Genomic DNA, 22,933 nt, shown 5'->3' with positions numbered 1-22,933 from the left:
GCAATGCAGCACAACATTTCTCCTTGTGTTATTTCAGAAGTTTTAAGTAGGTTTTGAGTGTCATATGTGTTAAGAGGAGTTATAAAGTATACTCAAGAAAGTCAGTATGCATACTGAAAAACTGTTGTCTACCACAATGCAAGGCATGGAAAGGAAATGGAGGAGCTGCTCACACCTGGAAAAAAAATTTAAACTAATTGTGGATGGTAACGAGACAACTCTAGGAACACATCAGAAAAAATAACTATAAAAGTTTTGGAAGTACAGTACAGACCAAAAGTTTGAATCACACCTCTTGAAGCTCATCAAGAGAATGCCAAGAGTGTGCAAAGCAGTAATCAAAGCAAAAGGTGGCTACTTTTGAAGAACCTAGAATATGACATATTTTCAGTTGTTTCACACTTTTTTGTTATGTATATAATTCCACATGTGTTAATTCATAGTTTTGATGCCTTCAGTGTGAATCTACAATTTTCATAGTCATGAAAATAAAGAAAACTCATTGAATGAGAAGGTGTGTCCAAACTTTTGGTCTGTACTGTATTTCATCAGTGTCAGTTAGTATAATCTGGTAAAGTATGTTGATTTCTTGTATACGACCTACCCCAACAATGTTCAAACAAGTGCAATAATCTAATTTTGTCACTAGATGGAGTTGTGATTCTGCTGTTGGTTTCTTACAGTTAACGTATCCAAGCTGAAACAAAAAAAAAGCTCCAGTGTAGAGAATTTGAGAAACCTAAACATTTATACAAAGAAACAAAATTAAACAATCCAGTAGACAAAGTTTCTTGATAAAGTAATCTTTTACTCCAACATGTGTGTTTGTTCATATCTCTGTGGTGAGCAGGGAAAGCAGACGCAGGCATTTATTCTCAGATGATTCTGCTAAGTGGGGTGCTAAGGCTAATTTCCAAGACAAATACAAGATAAAGTGCAAAAGGCAAATATGAAAAAAAAACACATATAATGGTTAAAAACCAATAGTTTCACATTGCAATAATAAACATTTACTCATTGGTTTTAGGAACAGTGTCATACTCAATATGCTTTCCTAATGGTTTAAATACACCTCACAAGAGATGTGATACTTATCTCACTAAGAAAGATAACTTAACAATAATAATTTCTTTACTTTAGTTTTTCATTTTACATTGACAAGTATCCTGTAAGAAATGAAATAAATTCAGTGGGTGTAGATAGGAAGTCTTGCCTGTAACTCTGAACTCACAGTGTTGATGAACCACACTCTCCCTTTGCTATGCATTTCTATGAAATAATCACATTTTCACTTTCTGCAGCCCTGTGCAAATGTAAACACACATGCAAACCCACACAAACATATATATTTCATGTTCATAATGATCCACATTAATGCTGTACTGGTACATCAGTCAAGTCTGTCATATTTACTGAGGTTGAGAGAGACAGCACCATGCTGCCTGGACTTGCAAATATTCCTCTTTCTCTTTACAGATAAGATGAGGGAAGATTATGTCAGTCTGTCCTCTTCCCCCTTTCTCCTGTTCCTCTTCTTCTTCTTCTTCTTCTTCTTCTTCTTCTTCCTCTCAGTGCCAGCTATCTTGCTATTCATCTGTTTCTTCTTTCACACATCTTCCTGTCACAGCTCAGGTTCTCTTTGTGAATCCATCTGTAAATCTGTTTATGTTCAGTCTAGGTCGCCTTCTTTGACTCCCACTCCTAGAAACCAGGAGACATCACAAAGTGAGGAAACATTTCTATCTGTCCTCGTCACACACACACACACACACACACACACACACACACACACAAACTACAGCAGTCTTGCACACACACTCTACCTTTGCCTTCTGCATGACGTTCCCCTTGGAGGAGGCGTAAAGAGACAGAGGGCGTTTACGAAGCTCAGATGCTGAGTTGACCGGCACAGTCTCATTGTAAACCTTTTCAACCTTACTGCCCTGTGCCTATACAAACAAACAAACAGACACACACAGACCAACAAACAAAACACAAATGTCAGATTTCACTCATTTCAAGGAAAATAGTTTAAGTTGCTAAGTATGCTTATTTGCTTTCTTGGACTATTTCTTAGCTAGGAGCAGTGTCTTCCTGAGTCATCAATGTGAGGTTGACTCCAGGAGGTCACTGCCCACAGGTAAGAAATAGTCCACCACATAACTCCCTGTAAATCCACAACTTTTTTCAGCTTGTGATGAGACACAGATCTGCCGCATAACAGCACTTTGAGAATCTGACATCTACCAAAGAACAGGGCAAACAAACAGTATTAAGGTAATTTCATTAAGATCTACAGTAATTGTACGTCCAAGTTAAGGGCCCGGAGCTTGACAGATGACAGAATAGATTTCTAAATTTCTCTTAGTGGTTCACAGTTTGGAGTTTTCAAAGAATTATACAGGAGAGCGTCTCTGCTGTAGCGGCCTACCTTGACGCTGATCTTGGTGTCAGTGGGCGGACCCAGTGCTCCTCTAGCCAATGATTTCTTCAGGTTTTCTTTGACCTCTGTCAGCCTGAGCTCCAGCTCCACCCTCTCCTCCTCTTTCTGTTTACACAGCGTCTCAAGCTTGGCTAACCGCTGTTCCACACCATGACCTGCACACACACACACACACACACACACACTCGTAGTTAGTAGTGCTACGAAGCTGAAGTCTTAACAGTACTGTGTGTGTGATTTGTCACTGACCTGTAACGCTCTTCATCTCCTCCTTCACCTCCTTCTTCTCCCTGCGGAGGGAAATCAGTGCATTTCTGAGCTCTTCCTTTTGCTTCTCCAGCTCCTCTTTCTGTGTCAGGTAGCGCCTGGCGTCCTCCTCTGCACGCGTCTTCCCATAACGTGCATACTGATTTACATCTGACAGAACACATGGCAGAATATAAACAGGCAGAGCAATGCTGGTGCAGCTTTATGATGAGAATAAATGTGAGACATTGAGCTAGCTAGCTATCCACCTTGACAAACTTTTACTTTTTACCACAATCCTGATCAAGAGAAGCCAGATGTAACATATCTAGCAAATTTCAGGCACATTTTCTATCATATCATTTTTATTTAGTCAGTCTAATCAATTACAAAACGAAAGGAGACTCACTGGAGGCGTGTCTCTTGATGGCAGCCTGTTGCTCAGTTTTTTCAGAGTCCCTGCTGGAGAAGGAGGCATGACGTCTTACCTGTCCAGCTCTGCTCTCAACATCCTCCTCCTGTAGGAAAAACAAGTACATTTTCAACATTTACAACATTTCTAGAACCCATTTTATTTTTAGGCATCCATATGTTTTGTAACTAAAACTGTACAGCGAAAGCCATAAAGGGAGATTTATATGTGTAATTTAACCATTTAGCTGATGTTTAATCTTGAACATACTGTATATCCACAAATCCAAACATGTGCAATAGCAGAATAATAGAGGCAGAAGTGACATAATAATTTAAATCATTTTAGATAAATCTGCTACCGAACATGTTAGGAAGAAGAGAGGATCAGTGGTGAGAGTAGAGAGGCAGATTAAGACTCGGAAAGCTTAAAGCGTCTCCAAGTTCAATGATATTGTATTTTATCACTGGTTCACATGATGCTTCCTTACCGCAACACTTTCATAGACCTCATCATATGTTCTGGAGTCTGTTGAGGCACTGCTGGAGGAAGTAGCAGTGGTAGTGGCCCATCTAACAGGAAAAAACAGAGAGGCACAGACAGATGTATTTCAGGATAAAAGCCATAATACAAGAAAACTCTAGATAAATACATGCAGAAACACACACACATATACTGTAGGAAGTGACTTACAGGAAGGAATTTCTGGCAGCGTGCCGTATGTCAGTGAGCGTATCCACGTCGATGTAGTCATAGTGCAGCTCTTCTGGGAGAGTGGCGCTGCCGGTCTCTGCAAACAACACACCCAGCCAGCGGCCCAGATCCTCTGAGCAGTTGGTCTGATGCACAAACACAAACAAAGCTACTGTAGGTGTGTCACCCCTGTGCACTGTTAACTTTCTGGCTCATCTGTGTCCACAATGATATGAAAAGAGTCATGAAAAGCAAACCAATCTGCTTACAAGATCTTTTGATACCACAGTATAGTACCTCTAAAGATGCTAGTTCGTTGCCTGCCTGCAGGATGCAGAAGGAGAAGGGATGTTTGGGGCCGAGGCCACCTGGCACCACCTCTGCACCTTTGAGTGGCACCACAATGACTGGTGGCCGCTGGTCCCCAGGGTCCTTCTGCAGGTACAAGCTTCCATCTCGCACTACGCACCAACGCTCCTTCCAAGAGCCGCTCAGACACACACTGAGGTAGCCTATGGAGAGAGAGAAGGAATGTGAAAGTGATGAAAAGATAAATAGACAGTAGACATGTTTAGTGTCTTATCACGGCTGGAGTCAGTTTATAGTCAAGTCACTCAGAAATGTCAGCTAAGTTAACCTTTTCAGTCTACTGGATGTATTCACTTTAAGTATCCTTTAAGTAACTTAAAAGTTTTAAGAAAACGTTTTCTAGACAGTATAACAAATGTATCTGCTTGTTCCTGAAAATTTACTTTAGTCATTGTCAGACCAAGTGATATATTTAAATCCAACATTTTTAGGCTGCATCATTACAGTATATCAAACCAAGCTTTTGGAAACTTTGGGCTCTCCACTAGAATGTAAAATAAAGTTGTAAGAGTTTGAAAAACACCTAAGCTTTGTAACATCCATTAGTTAAACCCACCATTGTTCCGGTATGGTAGAAGTGTTAACAAATTGTGTGACTCTTTCATTCATTTGAAGATTGGCAATAAAACATTTTATTTACACTTATACATATGACGTAAACTTGGCACACTTGTCAAAGAGGGCTCCTGTTTCTCAATGTGTGTTTTCCGAGTGTAAATAAAGGCTATATATATTTGAGCAATTCAGCAGAATACAATTATCAATTGTGAAACGTGCAATAATTTTACAGCATGATGGTGGTCAAAAGTAGCTATTCTCACATTTTTAAATTTTACATGGGCATCACCTTGTTTCAAACTTCTCCTTTACTTTTTAACATTAATGTAAAACTGCACATACTTCAGCAAATAATCTAATCATCAATCAGACACTTGAATAAGCAATCTACAAACTAACCAACCAGCCAGTCAATCAACCAAATAGCTTCTTGATCAGCCTGTGTCCTCACCACAGCGTGGATTGTCATGGTGACCAGAAGACGAGGGAGGCTCTCCAGGTAAAGGAGGTTTCCGTTTGGAGAAAGTTATGATCCGATTGATTTTCTTCCCTGCTGCTCGGCTCATCGACCCCGTCAGCTCTGAGAATGCGCCGCGCTTCCCCCTGTCTAAAATCAAACATACCCTGGTCAGACTGTGTTGGGGCTGACAATGTGGTCATAGAGTCAAGGAGCACTTGATATACAGTATCTGGATGTGGAACCTTACATGATGTACAACCAATAAAAAGAGATAATGTTGCCTCATCACTGTAGCATCTTGCTGTGTTTGTGTCAATAATACTTTCTAATTAAAAAAATAACATTCTTGTGAAAACTCAACCTCCACCATGTCACAGGACTCATTGTACTTCAGAATTCAGTAATTGTATATTGTATTTCATTTCAGAGATGTCTCTTGTTTATTCAGCCTACCCCTAGAGTGTGTTTGCGTGTTCATACTGCATGTGCTCTGTCCACCCTACTTCCTATGATGTCAGTGGGAGACAATCGCAGGAAGAGGACAGGAAGGATGTCATATCTGTTCACGCCTCACTTCCTGTCTCTCCCTCTCTCTCATCTCTCTTTAGGTTCAGAGCTGCTCTGTCAGTAAACAGATTGTAACAGTTTCAACAAAAAATTAACATTATAACCTTCATTTTTGACTATTTTTATATCAATATGCCTCTCTTTTCACTTCCTGTAAAACGTAAAAATGTTTCTGATGACTAATCTTGAACTTGTAGCAGTTACATAAATGTATCCAATCAAATGTGATTTGGAGTGCTAGCTAACCCCGCCCATCATTAACTGGACTTGACCGTTAGCTAGCAGAGCAATGTCATAGTAGGAGGTGTCTGTTTGGGTTCTAGTTGGCAAAAACTTTGTTTACATTTCCAAAGAATGTGGTTGAGGTCTAATTTATTCATTTCACCCTTATACTCCTCCACCTGATCTAACAACGTGGGGGAGGGTGTAGGTGGAGGTGAACAGCGCTCTACAGCTCCATATCGCGTTGTATTCAATGAGCCACGCCTGCTGTTGAGAGGTCCAATCAAATCTGAATTATTTAAATCCCTCTCGAAATCCCACCCACATATTCCGTTTCACTCGGAAATACTTCACATTAGAGAACATAAAGATGCTCTGTTTTACTCTGACTTTTTAAAAGAGGCTGACAAGTCTGAATTGTGCAGCCCTGCTTCAATGTCTCTAATGTCTAAAGACATCATGGACAAACCTTTAAATTATATATATCACAATTAAAGTAATTATTGTCTAATTTGCAATTATAATATACACCTTACAATAATTACAACTTCCATCAATAATTGCTAGCTTATGAAGGTAAACCTACTCAGTGAGTCAGTGGTGTCCCGTCCTGGTCCCTGTGCAGCGGACTGGCTCTCTGCTGTTGGCCCGCTGTCTGAGTCTGATGCCTGCCGGTCACACTGCAGCACCTGGCAAAGAAAAAGTAGAAACCTTTATTGCTTCTCTTTCCTCGTTAAAGGAGATGAGAGGCATGCTACATATTAACACATACAATATATCTATCCTGTTTTAACAAATCCTTCTGTCCTTAAACTGAGCAAAACCATGTAAACTAAAATGACACAGAACTTTCTTGAAATACGGTTTATAGACTTCATGTATTTTAAACTATTCTGCCAACATGGGGTGTAACTGCCATGTCACCATGCATTTAGCTTGTTGGCTCTGCAGCTGTGTGCCAAAACGTTGTTGAGGGTATGAAGCTCTTTGAAAACTTGCCAGCTCAGCAACTGCAATAATGTCACCTCACTCACTCCTTGTAACTACAAGCCAAAGGAACAGTTGTGTCATGCGTGGGCTGAAAGAGGTGATGTCAGCGACAGACATTGAAATGTAAAACCTAGTGTATAGATTCAGAATGAAATACACCTCAGTAAATGAAGAAATTGATATTAGTAAAACTCAGACATAGTGAGAGCTGGCACAGGGAGCCCTCATTTGGACAGAAAATTCAAGAAATTCGTGACTGGTTTATGGCCAAATCTTATGACATACACAGGCAAAAACACAAAGAAAATAATGTAGATAAACAGGCTGACACTCAAAGACACGTGCAGAAATACACATACACAGACACACACCTTGTCAAGCTCCAACTTCCTCTGTATAATGGGCGAAGTGGATCCATCTAGTCCTTCGGTGTTGCTACTTTGGCTGCCAACATCTTGCACCACCTGGTTCCAGAACAAGAAAACCTTTACTTCCAAAAAACCCTGTGTTCTCCCCTCAACCATATTCCCCTGTGTCTTCCCCCACTCTTGTCTGTCTCAGCACCAGCCCTCTGATGTAGTGAATAAAGGTACCTTGAGCCATCGCTGGGCCTGCTCTTTACTCTGAACAGCCAGGACTAGAGCTTCGCCTCCAGGCAACGAGAAGCGCAGCTCATGTCTCTTTTTTCTGCCTTCCTTTGGGACATAGATGACGTTGCACAGATTCAGTGGGAGCTCTGTGTGGGGAGTGCTCTCTTTGATGCTCTTAAAGCACTGTAAAAGAGAGATATATAGAGACAGACTTTGATATATCATTTGATGCTATTTGATGCTATTTCACTTTGGCACTAAAATGTAACTTTTGAAATTTTTCTAGCAATGTTGTTTTAAGGTTACCGTCCCAGCAGACCATTACCTGAAACCATTGTAGCTACTAGTATACCTTTGAAGGAGCATTTATATAATTTGTAACTTTAATGTTAATGCAGAAATCCAACTGTGCTGGCCCACTGCCTTCTGAAAGTGTAGTTAACTATAGCTTAGCTTCAATACGATTGAAAACTGAAACAACTAAACAAAATCGGATTAGCTTACTCTTGTTGAGATTAGCAATGAGATGAAAAGTTAGCATGTAATTCTATAGCCCGATAAATTATCAGTGCAGTGTTCAGAGAGGTCTGATTCACCTAAATGTTGTTTTTTTTATTACTGTTGCTGTGCAACATTTTGATCAATAAGATATTCTTCAGGCACAAACAGCACTAACAAAAATCACATCATAGATATCAAAATAACCTACAACAGGTGACGAAATTTACTTTATCAATTTTCTTTCTTTCTTATTATTGTTATATTAGTTTTTAATTAGAAACATAATTCATTCTGTTGTATTTGTTTTTCTTTCATTTCATTTATTTTTTTTAAATTCTTAATATCGATTTTTTTTCAGTATATATATTATTTTGTTTGTTTTTCCGTTTGGGGTTTTGTCTGACTATGTATCATATTGTTTTTTGTGTTCCACTTGTTGACACCTGTGATCGATGATCGCTTAAAGGTCCAGTGTACAACATTTAGGAGGAGCTATTGGCAGAAATGGAATATAATATTTATAAGTATGTTTTCATTAGTGTATAATCACTTGAAAATGAGAATAGTTGTGTTTTCATTACCTTACAGTAGCCAAGAACAGACAAACCAATCATTGGCTCTAGAGAGGGCCATTCATGTTTTTCGCCACTTTCGTGGCCACTGTAGTTTCTCCTACATGTTTGGAAGGGGAGGGTGAGGCGAGTGGTATTCAAATTGCAAACTGCAATTTCACCGCTAGATGTCACTAAATCCTACATACTGAACTTTAATTATTTTCTGAAGACACACTTATTGTTGCCTGGGGTTACAGTCAATGTGAAAGACACAGTTCGGTCACCTGTTGTAGACTGCAATCATTTTGCAATATGTATTTATATAATATGATGTTTGTTAGTGTTCTTTGTGCCTGACAAAGATTGATTCAAACGTTCCACAGAAACAGTAAATAAAAAAACAGTGTGGAAGCAAAGAACAGTGTGCAAATTCTTTGCCTTGATGTCTGCTGTTTGGTCCAGCACCTGTTGAAGAGTTTTTTTGGATGTGCATACTTTTTTTCTCCAACATTCAGCCCTAAATAACACCAGATATACATTAGATCCTTTGGTTTGAAAGTTTAAATTAACACCCATAAGCAGTTCTATTTACCTGCAGTTTATTGTCTCGGACAACGACTAGCTGTTCAGCCCATTGGCCAAAGCGTTTCTTTCGCAGCAGGAAGGCACATATGCGGCAGTCTCTAACTGCTCCGTCTGGGTTCTCCTCAGCAGTCCATCTCTGAGGTTGCTCCCGCCCCTTGGCCTCTTCTTCCTCTTCTTCGTAAGACTCATAGGAGCTGCTCAGAGCATCAGAGTCATTGTCTGAGCACCAAAAATAACATAACTGATTAATGTACAAAACAATATCTGGTTCTGTTCATTCATGTATTCTGTGTAGGGTCAGAACCTGCCTCTGTTTATATTTGTAAATTTGAATTGCTAGCATGAATGAATATGTGCAAGAGAAGGTAGACTTACAGGAGTTTTTGGGAGGTCCATTAATCCTGGTGGTGGGGTAGTTATTGTCTGCATCTTCATAGTAGGCATCCTCCACAGAGTTCCTGGAAGCTACAGGAGAGGAGCAGAAGAGTTGAGATGAGATCAAAAGACATATGAGAAAGAGAAACTTCTAATAATTCAGTTGGTAATAATTATTCATGACTGTACAAATCTGTGTTTTTAAGTTTGTGTGTGTTTACAGAACTGTTAATATTGGTGGTAAAGTACTGAGGGGTGGATCCAGGATCTAGAGGAACAGCCTCTTCATAGTAGTCATCAGGAAGGGGGGTGGTTGGCAGAGGAGGGGGCGTGTCAGTCGGCGTCTGAGGTGACTGAAGTTAAACCAAAGTTTTAGCTACGAGGACAAGAAAGGCAGATTAATTTACAGGTAGATGCTGTAGAGGACTTACAGATTTATTAGGATGAGTCTTCTCTTCTTCCTCTTTGTGCTCTTTCTGCTCCACTGGAGATGCACTGAGCATGTGCAAATCACAGTCTGGTGGAACAACAGAGGATCAATGTTACCATAAATATAATATATAGGTACAGTACAGTTTTGTTGTATTATACATTTTATAGATGTTGTGGTATGATGATTGGAGATATACAATAATGATCATTTCTACACAAAACTTCATAACATTGTGCTGGCTTGAAGGTGCTTTGAAGGTCTACTCACCAAAATCCTCAAACAAAGACTCTACAAAGCTGGTGCCGTTGCCATAGAGACAGCTGTTCATGTAGACGTCTGATCCATTGACTGTGGAAAAGATAAATTAGGGGTTAGAAATAGGATCAAAGTTAGGGTTGGGATTGCGGTCTATGCAAAGGTCAGGAGAGTCAGGATTACCAGAGTGCACGCAGCAAAAGGCAAGTGAGTGCTCAGTGAGTATCAATACTGAACAATCTGCATTTTTAGACAAATAAATTGTGTGGAGACATAAGTCAGACAGCAAGGTTGTGCAGATTGGAGCTTGGAAATCTTTGTACAAGAAAAACAAAGATAAATGAAGTTATAAAATGCATCTGAAAGTTTGCCAAACCTCCCAGACTTTCTGGAAGTGTTTTAGAATCAGTGTGAGAAATAAATCCCCAAAGTATTTGGCTGTATAAAGCTGAATAGATGTGTTATATGCTAATGTCCTGTGTAAAACCCCGAAGAGTGAGTATAGGCAGGGCACTCTGGGTCCATTCAAACAAGTGTGAGGATGTGGTACTATTAGGATGTTTTGCTTTTCTCCTTTCTTTGACCTCCCCTCATCATCCTCTTTAAACTTTACATTTCATTATCCTCTTACCTCAATCCTTTTATCCTCTCTGACATCCTTTTTCTCCCAGATAAACAAGGATCTACGCTGTAGACCTCGTAAGATTTGATTTGACTACAATTACTGTACTGTATCTTATGCGGTGTTGTCTTATGACAGGAATGTTGCCCCATTGCACAAAGGCGAGTACGAAAGAAATGTCCTTGTCTGAACACTGTTGTAGCGACCTTGAACAAATTGCTCATCTCCGAAACGCTTCGGTTGAACTGCTGTGTCAAACTGAATTAATGTGAAGCAGGATGCAGCTGAAAAACCGCAAGCATGCTCAGTCAAATTCCATTAGACAAATAAAACTCCCCAATCTCATTTATAGCTGTACCTCATTTAATACTCTAATTTGCATTTCCCTGTTAGAATTTTAACATTTGTTTGTGCTTTGTTACCTTTGCTGTGTCAAACCTGCAATAGCTTGAAATTAAGTGCTGCTTGTAACTTACTGATGTGACAAGACCCAATTCAGGCTCAGTGAAATAACAATAAAAAAGCCTGAAAAAGTAATTTAATGCTTTGGGTCCAATGCAATTGACTATATAAAGAAATATGTGAATGTGGTGTTTTGTGTTGTACAAGGATTAATGGATGCTATGTTATGTAAATGTTATGTAAAAAAAAACACATCAGCAGGAGTACAACTGGCACACAAGTGCAAAAATATTGGTAAAAATGACCATTGTGTTTGCAGTCAATTAATACAATTTAAAGGGGTTTGTCACATCACCGCACCTAATGATACCAATAAGGTAAGAAATATAGACCAGAGAGGTTATGTACACTGCCGCCTCCACCTGAGACTTCAGGAATTCTGTACCTGACAGCTGCAGCGAGTCCAGGATGTTACGTATGGAGGCCATCTTGTCAGCAGTGGCAGGACTGACCTTCTCGTGGTCCAGCATCTTCAGTAGAGAGCCTAGCTCGTTGACAAGTCGCTCCATCACCACTGAAAACCACAGAAAATACATTAGAACATATCATTTGGGTTTGCAGAATGACAATAAAATATTCTTTGGCGTCGAGCACCATCGTGTTATTATGGGAAAGCCCACACTGCACTCGTAACATGGCTAACATGCTTGTGCATCAAATATCAACTTAATACACGCATGCAAGGCCATACAGGCAAGTGCGAGCAAAACTGGCAGTTCACGAGGGGCATGAAGTCAGTTTGGGACTCAGCTTACCACCTGTTGCAGCAGCTGACAGGGAGGAGATATTTAACATCCTAACACATCGCCTTATTTATTGTGTCCACCTCAGAGTCAGCCTTTTTGTGTTTTCTGTCTGTTCCCTTCTCCCTGCACCACCGCAGATCAAGTCCTGCTTTCAGTTAGGACATTTCAAGCTTTCTGTGAAAAATAATTGTTTTCATGTTCAACGCTGAGATCCTGTATGTCTATGTGTGTGTGTCTGTGTGTTGTTGACCATGACATTGTTCCAAAAGCTCTGCCACACTCTCACACATCCTGCTGACAAAGGGGGGGCAGGAAGCTTCCTTCCCTAAAGGAAATGGAGCCAAAGTAAAGAAGAAAATCTGTAATTCCACTCGAGATAGATTAGGGTATGGTTAGCAAACTGCCTGTATCACTGAGTTAGTTTATTCAGCTGATCATTCATTCATAAGAGGTTTCTGAGAGGCAGATGCTTGACATGAAGGACATTAGTTTGGGTCTTAAGCATACAGCTTTTCTCCAGTTCTGTAGTATTGTAATCAGCTGCCCTTCAGTTAAATACTGGATGTTGGCCACTATATGATGAAGTGTTATTCCTGCAATTAAACAGGTAGTGTGGCTCATTCTGAGTTTAAGCTGTTAACCCTAAAATAATTTCATTTCAGTTTGGTTTCAGTGGAAGGTTTTATTGTCCCACGATGCCTCACATGCTCTTTAAGTGCTCTTTTTTCCACGCAGCCAAGAAAAATAATTTGGAAACATTTAATATTTGTTGTTTTTGGCATTAAAATTGTAAAATTTACAACGTCATTTCACCCAAAATACAAATTAATTTGACAGGAAGTTGAAGGACACTTCAGCAGGGATGCTGGAACCTGAACTTGGGACATAAAATTGTGTTTTCTTTAAGTCACTGTGCTGTCCACTGAGAAAGTAATCTACTTCCTTTATAAATCATTATAAAGTTTTAAGTAGCAGGTAAATATAGATGCTTAAGGGTGAAATGCACTGAAAAATCTGCAATTCTTCTGAAAGAACTGGTACAAGGGTTAAGTTAAAATAAGATCAAAACAGTAAAACAGTCTCTCTTTTTCTCACACATAGTGAGGACCGAGAGAGTGAGAGAAAAGCCCTTACTCTCCCATAGCGTCTTCCGCCGCCCCCCAGTCGGACAATATACTATTGTCTCTACAAGAGCCAAAATTAGACAACCACAATGCTCCGCAAGACCAGAGCAAACAATACAATGTCAGAAACTCCAACAAAAAACAAAACAGGAACTAACACACACACACACAGTCTAAGAGGGGCGTAGTGCAACACAGCTGCGTCGTCTCCATCCATGGGCATTTGGGGTTAAAGGATATATCTCCAGCAGCTGTGTGTGTATTTGTGTGTGTGTGTGTGTGTGTGTGTGTGTGTGTGTGTGTGTGTGTAGTATTTCTTGGCCAGCAGCTGTGGTTTCCTGTCTTAACTGTCGACAGAAGTGTCTCTCCACTCCTTCCTGATCTTGACTCTCTCCTACATCCCACTGCGAGTCTCACCTCCTCTCTCGTCCGTCTTCGCACTTTCCCCTCTGCCTTTTTCAATTTCTCTCCATCCTGCTGTTTTCTCATTCTGTCTCAACATTTCTCATTCTGTCTCAACCTAAACTCTCCTTCCATCTCTGTTCACACGTTGGCTTCCAGATTTTTTGTCACCATCTATTGAAAAAGACGTTTCTCAGCGGATCGTTATTCAAATTAAAGATCTATTGTACTTCTGTTCTCTAGGAAATGTTGCAAGACAGGCTAAAAAAACCCCACAAGATTCAATGTGATCAATCTCAGTGTAAACAAAGCCAGTAGTGGACTGATGGAGTTTCAGACTGGGCCTTTGGTCTATTTTCTGTTTCTTGAAGTCTAACTTTACACAGTGAAGGCCATCCATTAATTTGCTCTCTCTCTCTCTCTCTGTCTCTCTCTGTCTCTCTCTCTCTCACTCTCTCTCTCTCTCTCTCTCTGTCTCTCTCTCTCTCTCTCTCTCTCTCTGTCTCTCTCTCTCTCTCTCTCTCTCTCTCTCTCTCTCTCTCTCTCTCTGTCTCTCTCTCTGTCTCTCTCACTCTCTCTCTCTCTCTCTCTCTCTCTCCTCCAAGTCTGTGTACATCTACATCTCTCTCTCATTCTCTCAGAGGGACCGGAGGGTTCAGAGGCTGAGAATCAGCTGTTCTGGAGGCTTGTGGTCGGTTTCACCCACAGAGGGATCTTTGTAACCCCCCATTCCACACACACACGCACACACACACAGGCACACACGGCACAGATTTCCCCTTCGAATGTTTTTGCTGATGGAAACAGACATTCACTTAACTCACAGGGACACACACACACACACACACACACACACACTATTAATTTGTCTCTTAAAACAGACACATCACCCTATACAGAGCAAACAGTCACAAGAGTACTTTGAAATTTAGTAGTGTAAATGTCCCTGTGAGTGTGATTTTACATAAATTTTGTCATTGTGTGTTTCCGCAGACAGTTTCCTGAAGAAGGTCAGTCATGAGACCTGAGCCATGCGACTCTCATTTGAACTGATTTGGTGTGTTTGGTTGTAGCTCAGAACAAAACAATTACTACTCACTGCTGCTACTGTTTATCTCACCACATAATGCTAATGGGCGGTAGGGTGACAGAGAAAAGATACTTTTCTCCTCCTAACCTGAGGCTTTGACTCCCATCCATTACAGGTCTAACCCATCAATCACACCAATCCAAGGCTAACCTCCTCCCTGACTTGCCTCTCCCATCATAACCATCCCTTCTTTATATTTTCTTCCCAACACTTCAGGACTGGGAAGAAATATATGACAGCATTGAATTAAATCGCTCGTTGTTTCCATGAATTATGTTGCCTAAGACACATGATTATCTGTGGCAGGAACATTCAAGATATAATTATGTGACACAAACATACGCTTTTCATGCCTTTTTCAAATTAAGAGAATTTCAAGCCTTCAAAGTGTATGAAGCTGCTATTTTGCACTACAGCAGGCGTCCTCTTCCTGCCTCCCCCACACTCCCAGATGCTGGGGTCCCTCCAGATCCCACATTCTCCCTACCACTCCTTTCTTTCTCTCCCTCCCTCTTCCCTCTCTGATCCTTTCCTTTTAACTCCTTTCCTTCATCTGCCTCCCTCCGTCCCTTCTCCAGACACCCATCCTCTTCAGACGGAGGTCAGAGTTCAAGTCTTGGCGGCCACAGCAGCTCACTCTGAGACAAAAGTCTGCTTCAGAGATTCAGCATCCCATAATTCATATTTTTGTGACAACAGTAGATGGTGTCACTGCTCGCCGGGGGTTAGCATTCAGTCAGACACTTTAAAAAGTCCCCTCCAGAACCAAGCTGGCAAGATCTTTAAAAAGAAACAGCTGGGGGAAAACAGTCGTGGAATTCTCTCTTTTTCACATTCTTTCAGTATCTTGTCACTTTCCTCAGATAGTAAATGATGAGGAAACACAGGAAACACAGGAGCATGACACTGTGGCACACAGAGTTTAATTTAAAACCCAGACTGTTGTGCTGTCGTTTCACCAGGTAAGGAGCCATTCAGCCACTACAGTGCCCATGGGAAAGAAACATGCCTTGGTTGATTAGCTCAACAAAGAACATATTGATTTTGATTCATGCTGGTGTGAAACAGAATCCCCTTTCTTCCAGTTGAAAGTAAAGTTCGACATTTTGGAAAAAAAACGTTCTTGCCGAGACTTAGATGAGAAGATCGATACCACTCGCACGTCTGTACACTAAATATGAAGCTACAGCCAGCAGCCGGCTAACTTAGCTTAGCACAAAGACTGGAAAACAGGGGGAAACAGCTAGCCTGGCTCTGTCCAAAAGGTAACAAAATCCGCCTATCAGCACCTCTAAAGCTCTCTAATTAACACATTGTATCTCCTTTAAATGAATCCGTACAAAAACCAAAGTGTAAAAACGACAAATTGGGTTAATTAGAGAGCCAGGCTAGCTGTTTTCCCATTTCCAGTCTTTGTGCTAAGCTGAGCTAACGGCTGCTGGTGGTAGCTTCATATTTAGTGCACAGACATGAGAGTAGTATCAATCTTCAACTCTCTGTAAGAAAGTCAATATGCATATTTCCCAAAATATCAAACTTTTTATATTTTAAATCAAGTGGCTCAATGTCATGGAAACCATTAAGAGTAAACACCCAACTCTGTAGCTCTTTTAGACAGTTTCAAGGAATAGTTTGAAAAACGCTTATTTGCTTTCTTGCCAAGAGTTAGATGAAAAGATCGATACCACTCTCATGTCTGTACTGTAAATGTGAAGCTGGAGCCAGATGACTTTTAGCTTAGCTTAGCATAAAGACCTAAAACGGGGAAACAGCTAGTCTGGCTCTGTCCAGCTCTGTAAAACATCAGCCTTTCAGCACCTCTCATTAACACAAAATATCTTTTTTTTAATCCATACAAAACCCGAAGTGTAAAAACAACCTGTTGTGGTTTTACTGGTTACTGTATGTTCCTGGCTTTTATGACTTATATTTAATTGGTAAGTGATATTATACTTCCTTATAAAAACTGACATTGCTCAGTTTTCTTTTCATTGAATAATTGTGTAATGAACCAATCATAGAAGTACTAAATTAAATTACTACACCAGAAAAATCACACTTTGTTACTGTAAGCTGTCATCACTCTTTCTCTAACACACACTAATACACACACACACACATAGACATAGACACCCGCCAAAACACTATTACTCTATGGTTGTTTTTTGTGACAGTGATATGGTGGTGGTGGTAGTGATGATGACAATATAACCTTTAGCTGGACAAAACGTGTTTTCTGTGTTTTTCCAGTTTGGTAGAAGAGTGTTATCACCACATCAGCTTAGTTTCCACCAGACCAACATGGGTGACATGTACAGGCCTGCTGCTTTGGATATCTTTGTCGCAGAAAGTTTAACTGTATGACAGAAACCAAAACAGTGAAAACGGGATTACAGAGGCAAAGTCATTCCTCTGCCCTTTGAAATATAATTTAAAATAAAATCAAGAAAAGAGTTCTGGACTGTCTGAGAGAATGAAAAGAGGGGGCTGGGTGGAAGATCACTGGGTGAGGAGGAGGAAAAGGAAAAAGTAAATGTAAGAGAACCATGGTTGAGGTCAAAGCTTGTGACAGTTGTTAAACAGAGAACTGGTGTGTCATTACATGGGTGTACAAATGCAATGAATTATTACTATACTGTAGTATTATCAAAGCTGTTTTATAAAATTGTATACAGTTTTGTATCCTCATTTGTATGCATATAGGTATAGTGTAAGAAAGGATAATTATTATTCAAAATTCTACTGAAGATTGTATGAAAACTTTGCCCATGTAGTTCTAACTCTGCCTTATCGAGAACCCATTTTACAACTTCAATTTCTATGAATTTCTCCCATTTGTTGCAGCAGTTGCGATATTGGCCCAGAATGCCATAATCAATTACTCCTGTTTTTCCCACAGAGAGTATAATATTTTCTTCTAGAGTGCACAGCTGCACAAGTGTTTGGCCACAAAACACTTTGGTTATACTGTATAAGCTGCTTGTGTCCGAATGTTTCATAGGCCTTTTTTATGGAAGACATTTTGACATATCACAGTAGGAAAAGCTCATAATAAATGCTAATGATGGCTGATAAATGTTGGTTTCAGGGTCCTGGTCTTGTGCAAGCTGGCTCACTGTCAGGGCTTACAGGGACATCGTTAGTGTTAACATCTGTGCTTCTCCTACTATGACAAGTCAAAATGTCTGCTGTGAAAAAGACCTGTTAACAAACATGATATGGTCTGATTAATGTAACATTGGTAGTGAGTAGATGCTGTAACGGTGCACCCACAGTGCAGTCATTTAGTACTCAGCACTTGATGTTATCATCATCATCACATCATAATAGTGAATGCTGTATAAGAGCGGACCCACTACTGTTAATTAAACTAGTTTGGCTGATCTGGGGCTGCATTTGTGCTCAGGCTTTGAACAGTGTCAATAGTTTTGACTGAATTTTACTGAGTTTAGCTTCTAAAATTAGAATGAGCTATTTCTTTTACCTCAATTTATCCTTCTATTTAAGGGAACTGACATCATTTTTGTGTAAATTCATACCATGCCTAAATAATGAGCCTATTAGACCAATTACCTGTAAGCAACATGATGTGATGTGTTTTAAGGAAACATGGATGAATGCTTTTCCTCTGACTGATTTTCTCCATAATAGTCATTGTTTCCCTTAACATAGTCACGTGTGATCCTCGTTTGCCACATTTTCAATTTAGGCCACAGCTTCATCACCTGGTGTCACATAATGCAGCTTGCTGTTTGCAGCACTGTAGCCTGAAGGCTTTGAAACAGAGCAGCCATTCAGCTGCTGCAGCAGCTTCTCTTCCAGCGGCGCTGCTTCCAACGGGGCACTTCTCTGTTGGTATCAGATTGCATCACTCTACCTGAGCGAGGACACCTCCTCCATCCAAAGGCACAGCGCACCAACAGGCGTGAAGGTGTATGACATCACTCTCCCGTAGGCGCGCGAGGCGCACTCGGTTTACTCAGAGCCGGTTCAGTCAGATAAACTGATGGTCCTTCTCTTCTGATTTGTTTAATGAGAACTCAAATAAAATAAAACTGTTGTAGCCTATCTATGTTGTCTTAAATGTCAAAATGTTTCTCTTTTCTTCTGAGTTTTAAGCGATAAGAATGATGGTGATGAATTATATTTTAGTGTGCAGCGCGTTTGAGAACATATCCAATTTTCTCCTTAGACTTTAAATGCAGATTTTATGCCTTCCTATAAATGGAGGCTTCTTCCCAAAGTTATGAGACGGTTACTGTAGTTCTTTGTCGCGAATAAATACGAACATGTGGTATTAAAAGAGACGCTGTTACTCACCACTTTGGCGTTTGGAATCCATGTCGTTTGTATCTTATTTCCAGTAATAATCCCTTAGTTGTTTCATTTAAAAGCGACGGTTAGTAACATGTGAGTTGTGTTCTCCACAGACACAGCGAAGCTCTGTCAGCCTCCGTGCGGCCAAGTGAGTCAGAGCGGCCGCTACAGTTTATAGTCTGACTCGGCAGCCGCCCGGTCATCATCCAGGCCTCCGCCGGGTCCTAGTGCTAGTCAGCAATTCTGCTAAGTATTGGGTTTACCACACATTTTCATGCAATGACTTTACAGAGACACATATTGAGACCACACTATGGTCACATTTGAGTAGATGTAATCCCTTGAGAACACAATATGTTGTTAATTTGTGTTTTTATTGTATAACTGCCAGTGGTAGAATACGTTTTAGGCATTTTACTTGAATATTTCCATTTCATGCTACTCTATATTCCACTAAAATTCAGAGGGAAATATTGTAGCATACCTTTTACTCCACTACATTTATCTGACAACTGTAGTTACTTTACAGATTTAACAAATACAAAACATATGGGCACCAGCATATGATGCACTTTTATAGATTAAACTACCCAACAGTATGTAAAGCAGTCAAAGTTAGCTCCACCTTCACCATCTACAACAGTAAAATACCACTTACACATTGATGTATCAGTACAAATAATCCAATAACATGATGTATAGTAATTTGACACTCACTTTTTCTTCTGGAGTATTTTTACATTGTGGTAGTTTTCAGTAAAGTATCTGAATACAACCACTTCTACCACTGATAACTGCCTACCAAATTATGGTATACCAGACTTTATACAGTAAATGGCAGTGGTTTTCAGCCAGGAGTCCATGTCGTTTGTATCTTATTTCCAGTAACAATCCCTTAGTTGATTAACAGGAGAGGAACCAGAAAAAACATAGTTCTGTTACACAAAATGTTCTTTTTCAGACTTGTCTTCATTTTTTTTTTTTGCCATGTTCCCAGTGAATTAGTGAATAAGTTTGCATCCCAAGGCCTCTATGTACTGTTTTTTGTATATTTTATAGGTATACATGTACAGTAGCAATGTTGATTCATCTGCCAAGCAAACCATTCAATTCCTTGATATCCCCCAACTTCCTCAGAAGATTTCTCAGATTCTTTGTTTTTCCATGATAATGATGTAGCTCTGTAAACTCCCTGTCCCATAGTGCTGTTGGTCTGCACTGAACATGGGGAGTGGTAAAGATGAACACTATCACGAGATTAGTCATCGATTAATTTCTAGTGAATTACTAATTGAAAGTACCATTACAGCTCAGAATTATATTACAACGAATTCCAACATTTCTGGACATTATTGGAATAACTTGAATCCTTTCAAGAAACCGCTGACCCAGTGACCCCTAAACCAAAAACTACAAACCTGTTCACCATCCCAACCATCATCATGTACATTCAAGGTTCATGAATAATAATGAGGACAATGAATAATAAAATAGTGATGCTTGAATCATTTATTCAGAAGTTGTAGTGACAGAAATGGGTTTGCAAATTATAAATGTTATTCCAATAAATCCAAACCTGTAAACACACACACCTAATGGTTTGAGTTCCTGCAGTAGAGAGCAACATTATTCCATCTTTTACATTCAATTACAACAAACTATCCAACACATTCTGTCCCTATTAATTTCAGTTTAGTTTCTCTCGCATCTGTTTTATCCCAAACACAAATCCTCCACCTGTGAACACTTTCCTGTTGTGACACCCATCAATTCTTGATTAAACATTCTTTGTGAGTACTTCTTTTCCCTTTGCATCTTTCTTTGTTTATCCCTTCACACATTCCTTCCCTCGTTACTTCCTCCTTTTCTGTCCTTCACCTCTTCCTATTTCCTTCCCTCACTTCAGAATTGTTTTTTCTCTCTAGTCAGAGGGCTTCTGAATAATCATCCATGCAAATCCCCTATTAGTCTTTTGGTGTAATTAAACACACACACACACACACACACACACACACACACACACACACACACACACACACACAAACTCCACAAACTCAGTCTGGTTTAATTGTAATCCAGCAGCTGAAATTCTGAGCTGAGTCACGAGTGCAGCTGCAAGTATGACTTGACAAAAACTTTGATTTCTTTAAATAAAACAAGTCAAACACAGATATCTTATTCTAGTGTGTGTAGTACTAAAACCTCATTTCTAAACTTAACTAACATCTCTGAGCTCAGAGCCATCACACAGTTCATTCACATTAAACCACATCATATTTCAAAAACCACTTCAGTGACCTGTACAGTCTGCTCATACCATAGAGAAGAACTCTACACACTGATATGGCTTCAGAAAAAAACTGGCATCAAAATCAAACACATGCCAGTATTAAAAAAAGAAGAAAACCTTTGGTTTTCAGTATAGCATGTTATAAAAACACCATATGTATATCACGTTCAATAACCCTAATGTTGAGAATCACACTATTCTCGTCTGCCTGTCTTCTTGTCAGCTTATGAGTCACTGAGGATTCTGTGTGACTAAAACTGGATCCTTTTTGCCAGTCTTTCTTCCAGGCAGCCTATTTGCTTCTCAAACTGTCTCCCTCACTTTCGGCATGAATGCAAGTTTGGCTGAGTGTGGCAGACCCTCTGTATGGTACAAAGTACTTCAGTTTACAGTCCACACGGTCATGTATGAGACTGCCAACCTGGTGCTCCTGTTAACACACTGCCATCTGCTGGTAGGAGAGAGAGAAGCACCCAACTCATTAACTTTCTGTCTGTTGCAGCTGCAGTGTGGCTCATCTGATGCCTCTCAAAGTCTTCATGCTCCCCTTTCAGTTCTCTTTCCTCTCATTCCAGTTTTTTCCCTTTTGGCAAGTTGGCTGACTTCATATATTTTGCTTAACAAGTCCAAGTACACACCAGTTAAAAGCACACAGAGGTCAGGAGGCCAACAGTTCTGCTCTTGCCACCTCAAAGGAGGAGAGACTTTTATTTCAGCCAGTTCCTCGTCCGAGTCAGACTGGGGTCAGAATTCCTTTCTGGAGGCTACTTGTCAGAGCACACTGTTGGCGGTGGACCTGACTTGGGTTATACGGTTCTGGATCATTTTCTCAGAAGAGTCGGACCTGTTTCTTCAGTTCATTCTTCTTCCACTGAGCAAGATGATCAAAGGCAGACATGGACATGCCAAAGACTCTGTAGAACTCCTCTGGTGAGAGGTGACGCTGGGAGGAGAGAGGAGACAGAGCAATTTAGAGAGGGAAAGTCAATGATGACTACTTGCTTATAAGCTTTCTTCAAATAGCTTCGTGTAAAACTCCAAAGAATCCCTGTCTGTCTCAGAAATGTAATCAATAAACATTTTTGGATATCATTATGGATAGCACCATGACTTTGGTCCAGACTGAAATGTCTCAACAGCTGTTGATTGCACTGTCATGAAATTTTGTGTAGGCATTCATGGTCCCCAGAGGATGAGGCCTAATAACTTTGGGGATCCCCTGACTTTTCCTCTAGTACCACCATGAGGCAGGCATGTGTGTGTTTTTAGTGAAATGCCTTGACAACTATTGAATGAACTCTCATGCAATTTGATGCAGAAATTCATGTCCCCCTCAGGTTGAATTGTAATCACTTTGGTGATCCTCTCGTACCATCAGGTCATAATTCAGATTTATCCAATACTCTGTTTTATACCCAAATTCCTGCAAAACTAATGACATTGCCATTAGCCTCAGCTATACTTTGTGTAGTGTAATTAGCAAATGTTAGCATGCTAACACGATAAAAAACTAATATGGTGAACATGGTAAACAACATTATATCTGCTAAACATCAGCATGTTGGGATTATCATTGTGAGCATGTTAGCATTTAGCTCAAAGCACAGCCTAACGGAGCTGCTTGCAT

General features: G+C 40.1%; 2 protein-coding genes across 12 annotated transcripts in view; both read right to left on the bottom strand.

Moving 5' to 3' along the window:
- Positions 1 to 787: 787 nt before the first annotated feature.
- On the bottom strand, positions 788 to 19,175 carry afap1l1b (actin filament associated protein 1-like 1b). The gene is made up of 19 exons (XM_044221904.1): positions 19,020 to 19,175; positions 11,723 to 11,851; positions 10,266 to 10,346; positions 9,997 to 10,082; positions 9,792 to 9,918; positions 9,566 to 9,655; positions 9,198 to 9,409; positions 7,554 to 7,733; positions 7,332 to 7,424; positions 6,557 to 6,659; positions 5,173 to 5,328; positions 4,092 to 4,306; positions 3,795 to 3,940; positions 3,592 to 3,673; positions 3,099 to 3,207; positions 2,693 to 2,860; positions 2,432 to 2,598; positions 1,824 to 1,949; positions 788 to 1,701 (listed from the first exon to the last, which is right to left on the bottom strand). Exons 1-19 carry the CDS (start codon positions 19,039 to 19,041, stop codon positions 1,675 to 1,677), a joined length of 2,319 nt encoding a protein of 772 aa, XP_044077839.1. The 5' UTR covers positions 19,042 to 19,175; the 3' UTR covers positions 788 to 1,674.
- A 1,332-nt stretch (positions 19,176 to 20,507) lies between these two features.
- Positions 20,508 to 22,933, bottom strand: part of LOC122888628 (actin-binding LIM protein 3-like) — a 52,311-nt gene continuing 49,885 nt past the window's right edge. For all 11 annotated transcript variants that reach the window (XM_044223285.1, XM_044223284.1, XM_044223287.1 and 8 more), the window contains one exon: positions 20,508 to 22,249. In XM_044223285.1, the coding sequence (XP_044079220.1) occupies positions 22,136 to 22,249 (114 nt within the window). In that variant the 3' untranslated portion in view covers positions 20,508 to 22,135. The remainder of the gene's footprint in view (positions 22,250 to 22,933) is intronic.

This window comes from Siniperca chuatsi, linkage group LG14 (assembly GCF_020085105.1).
Source record: "Siniperca chuatsi isolate FFG_IHB_CAS linkage group LG14, ASM2008510v1, whole genome shotgun sequence".
Taxonomy (NCBI): Eukaryota; Metazoa; Chordata; class Actinopteri; order Centrarchiformes; family Sinipercidae; genus Siniperca; species Siniperca chuatsi.
This window is presented reverse-complemented; position numbering and strand designations above follow the sequence as displayed.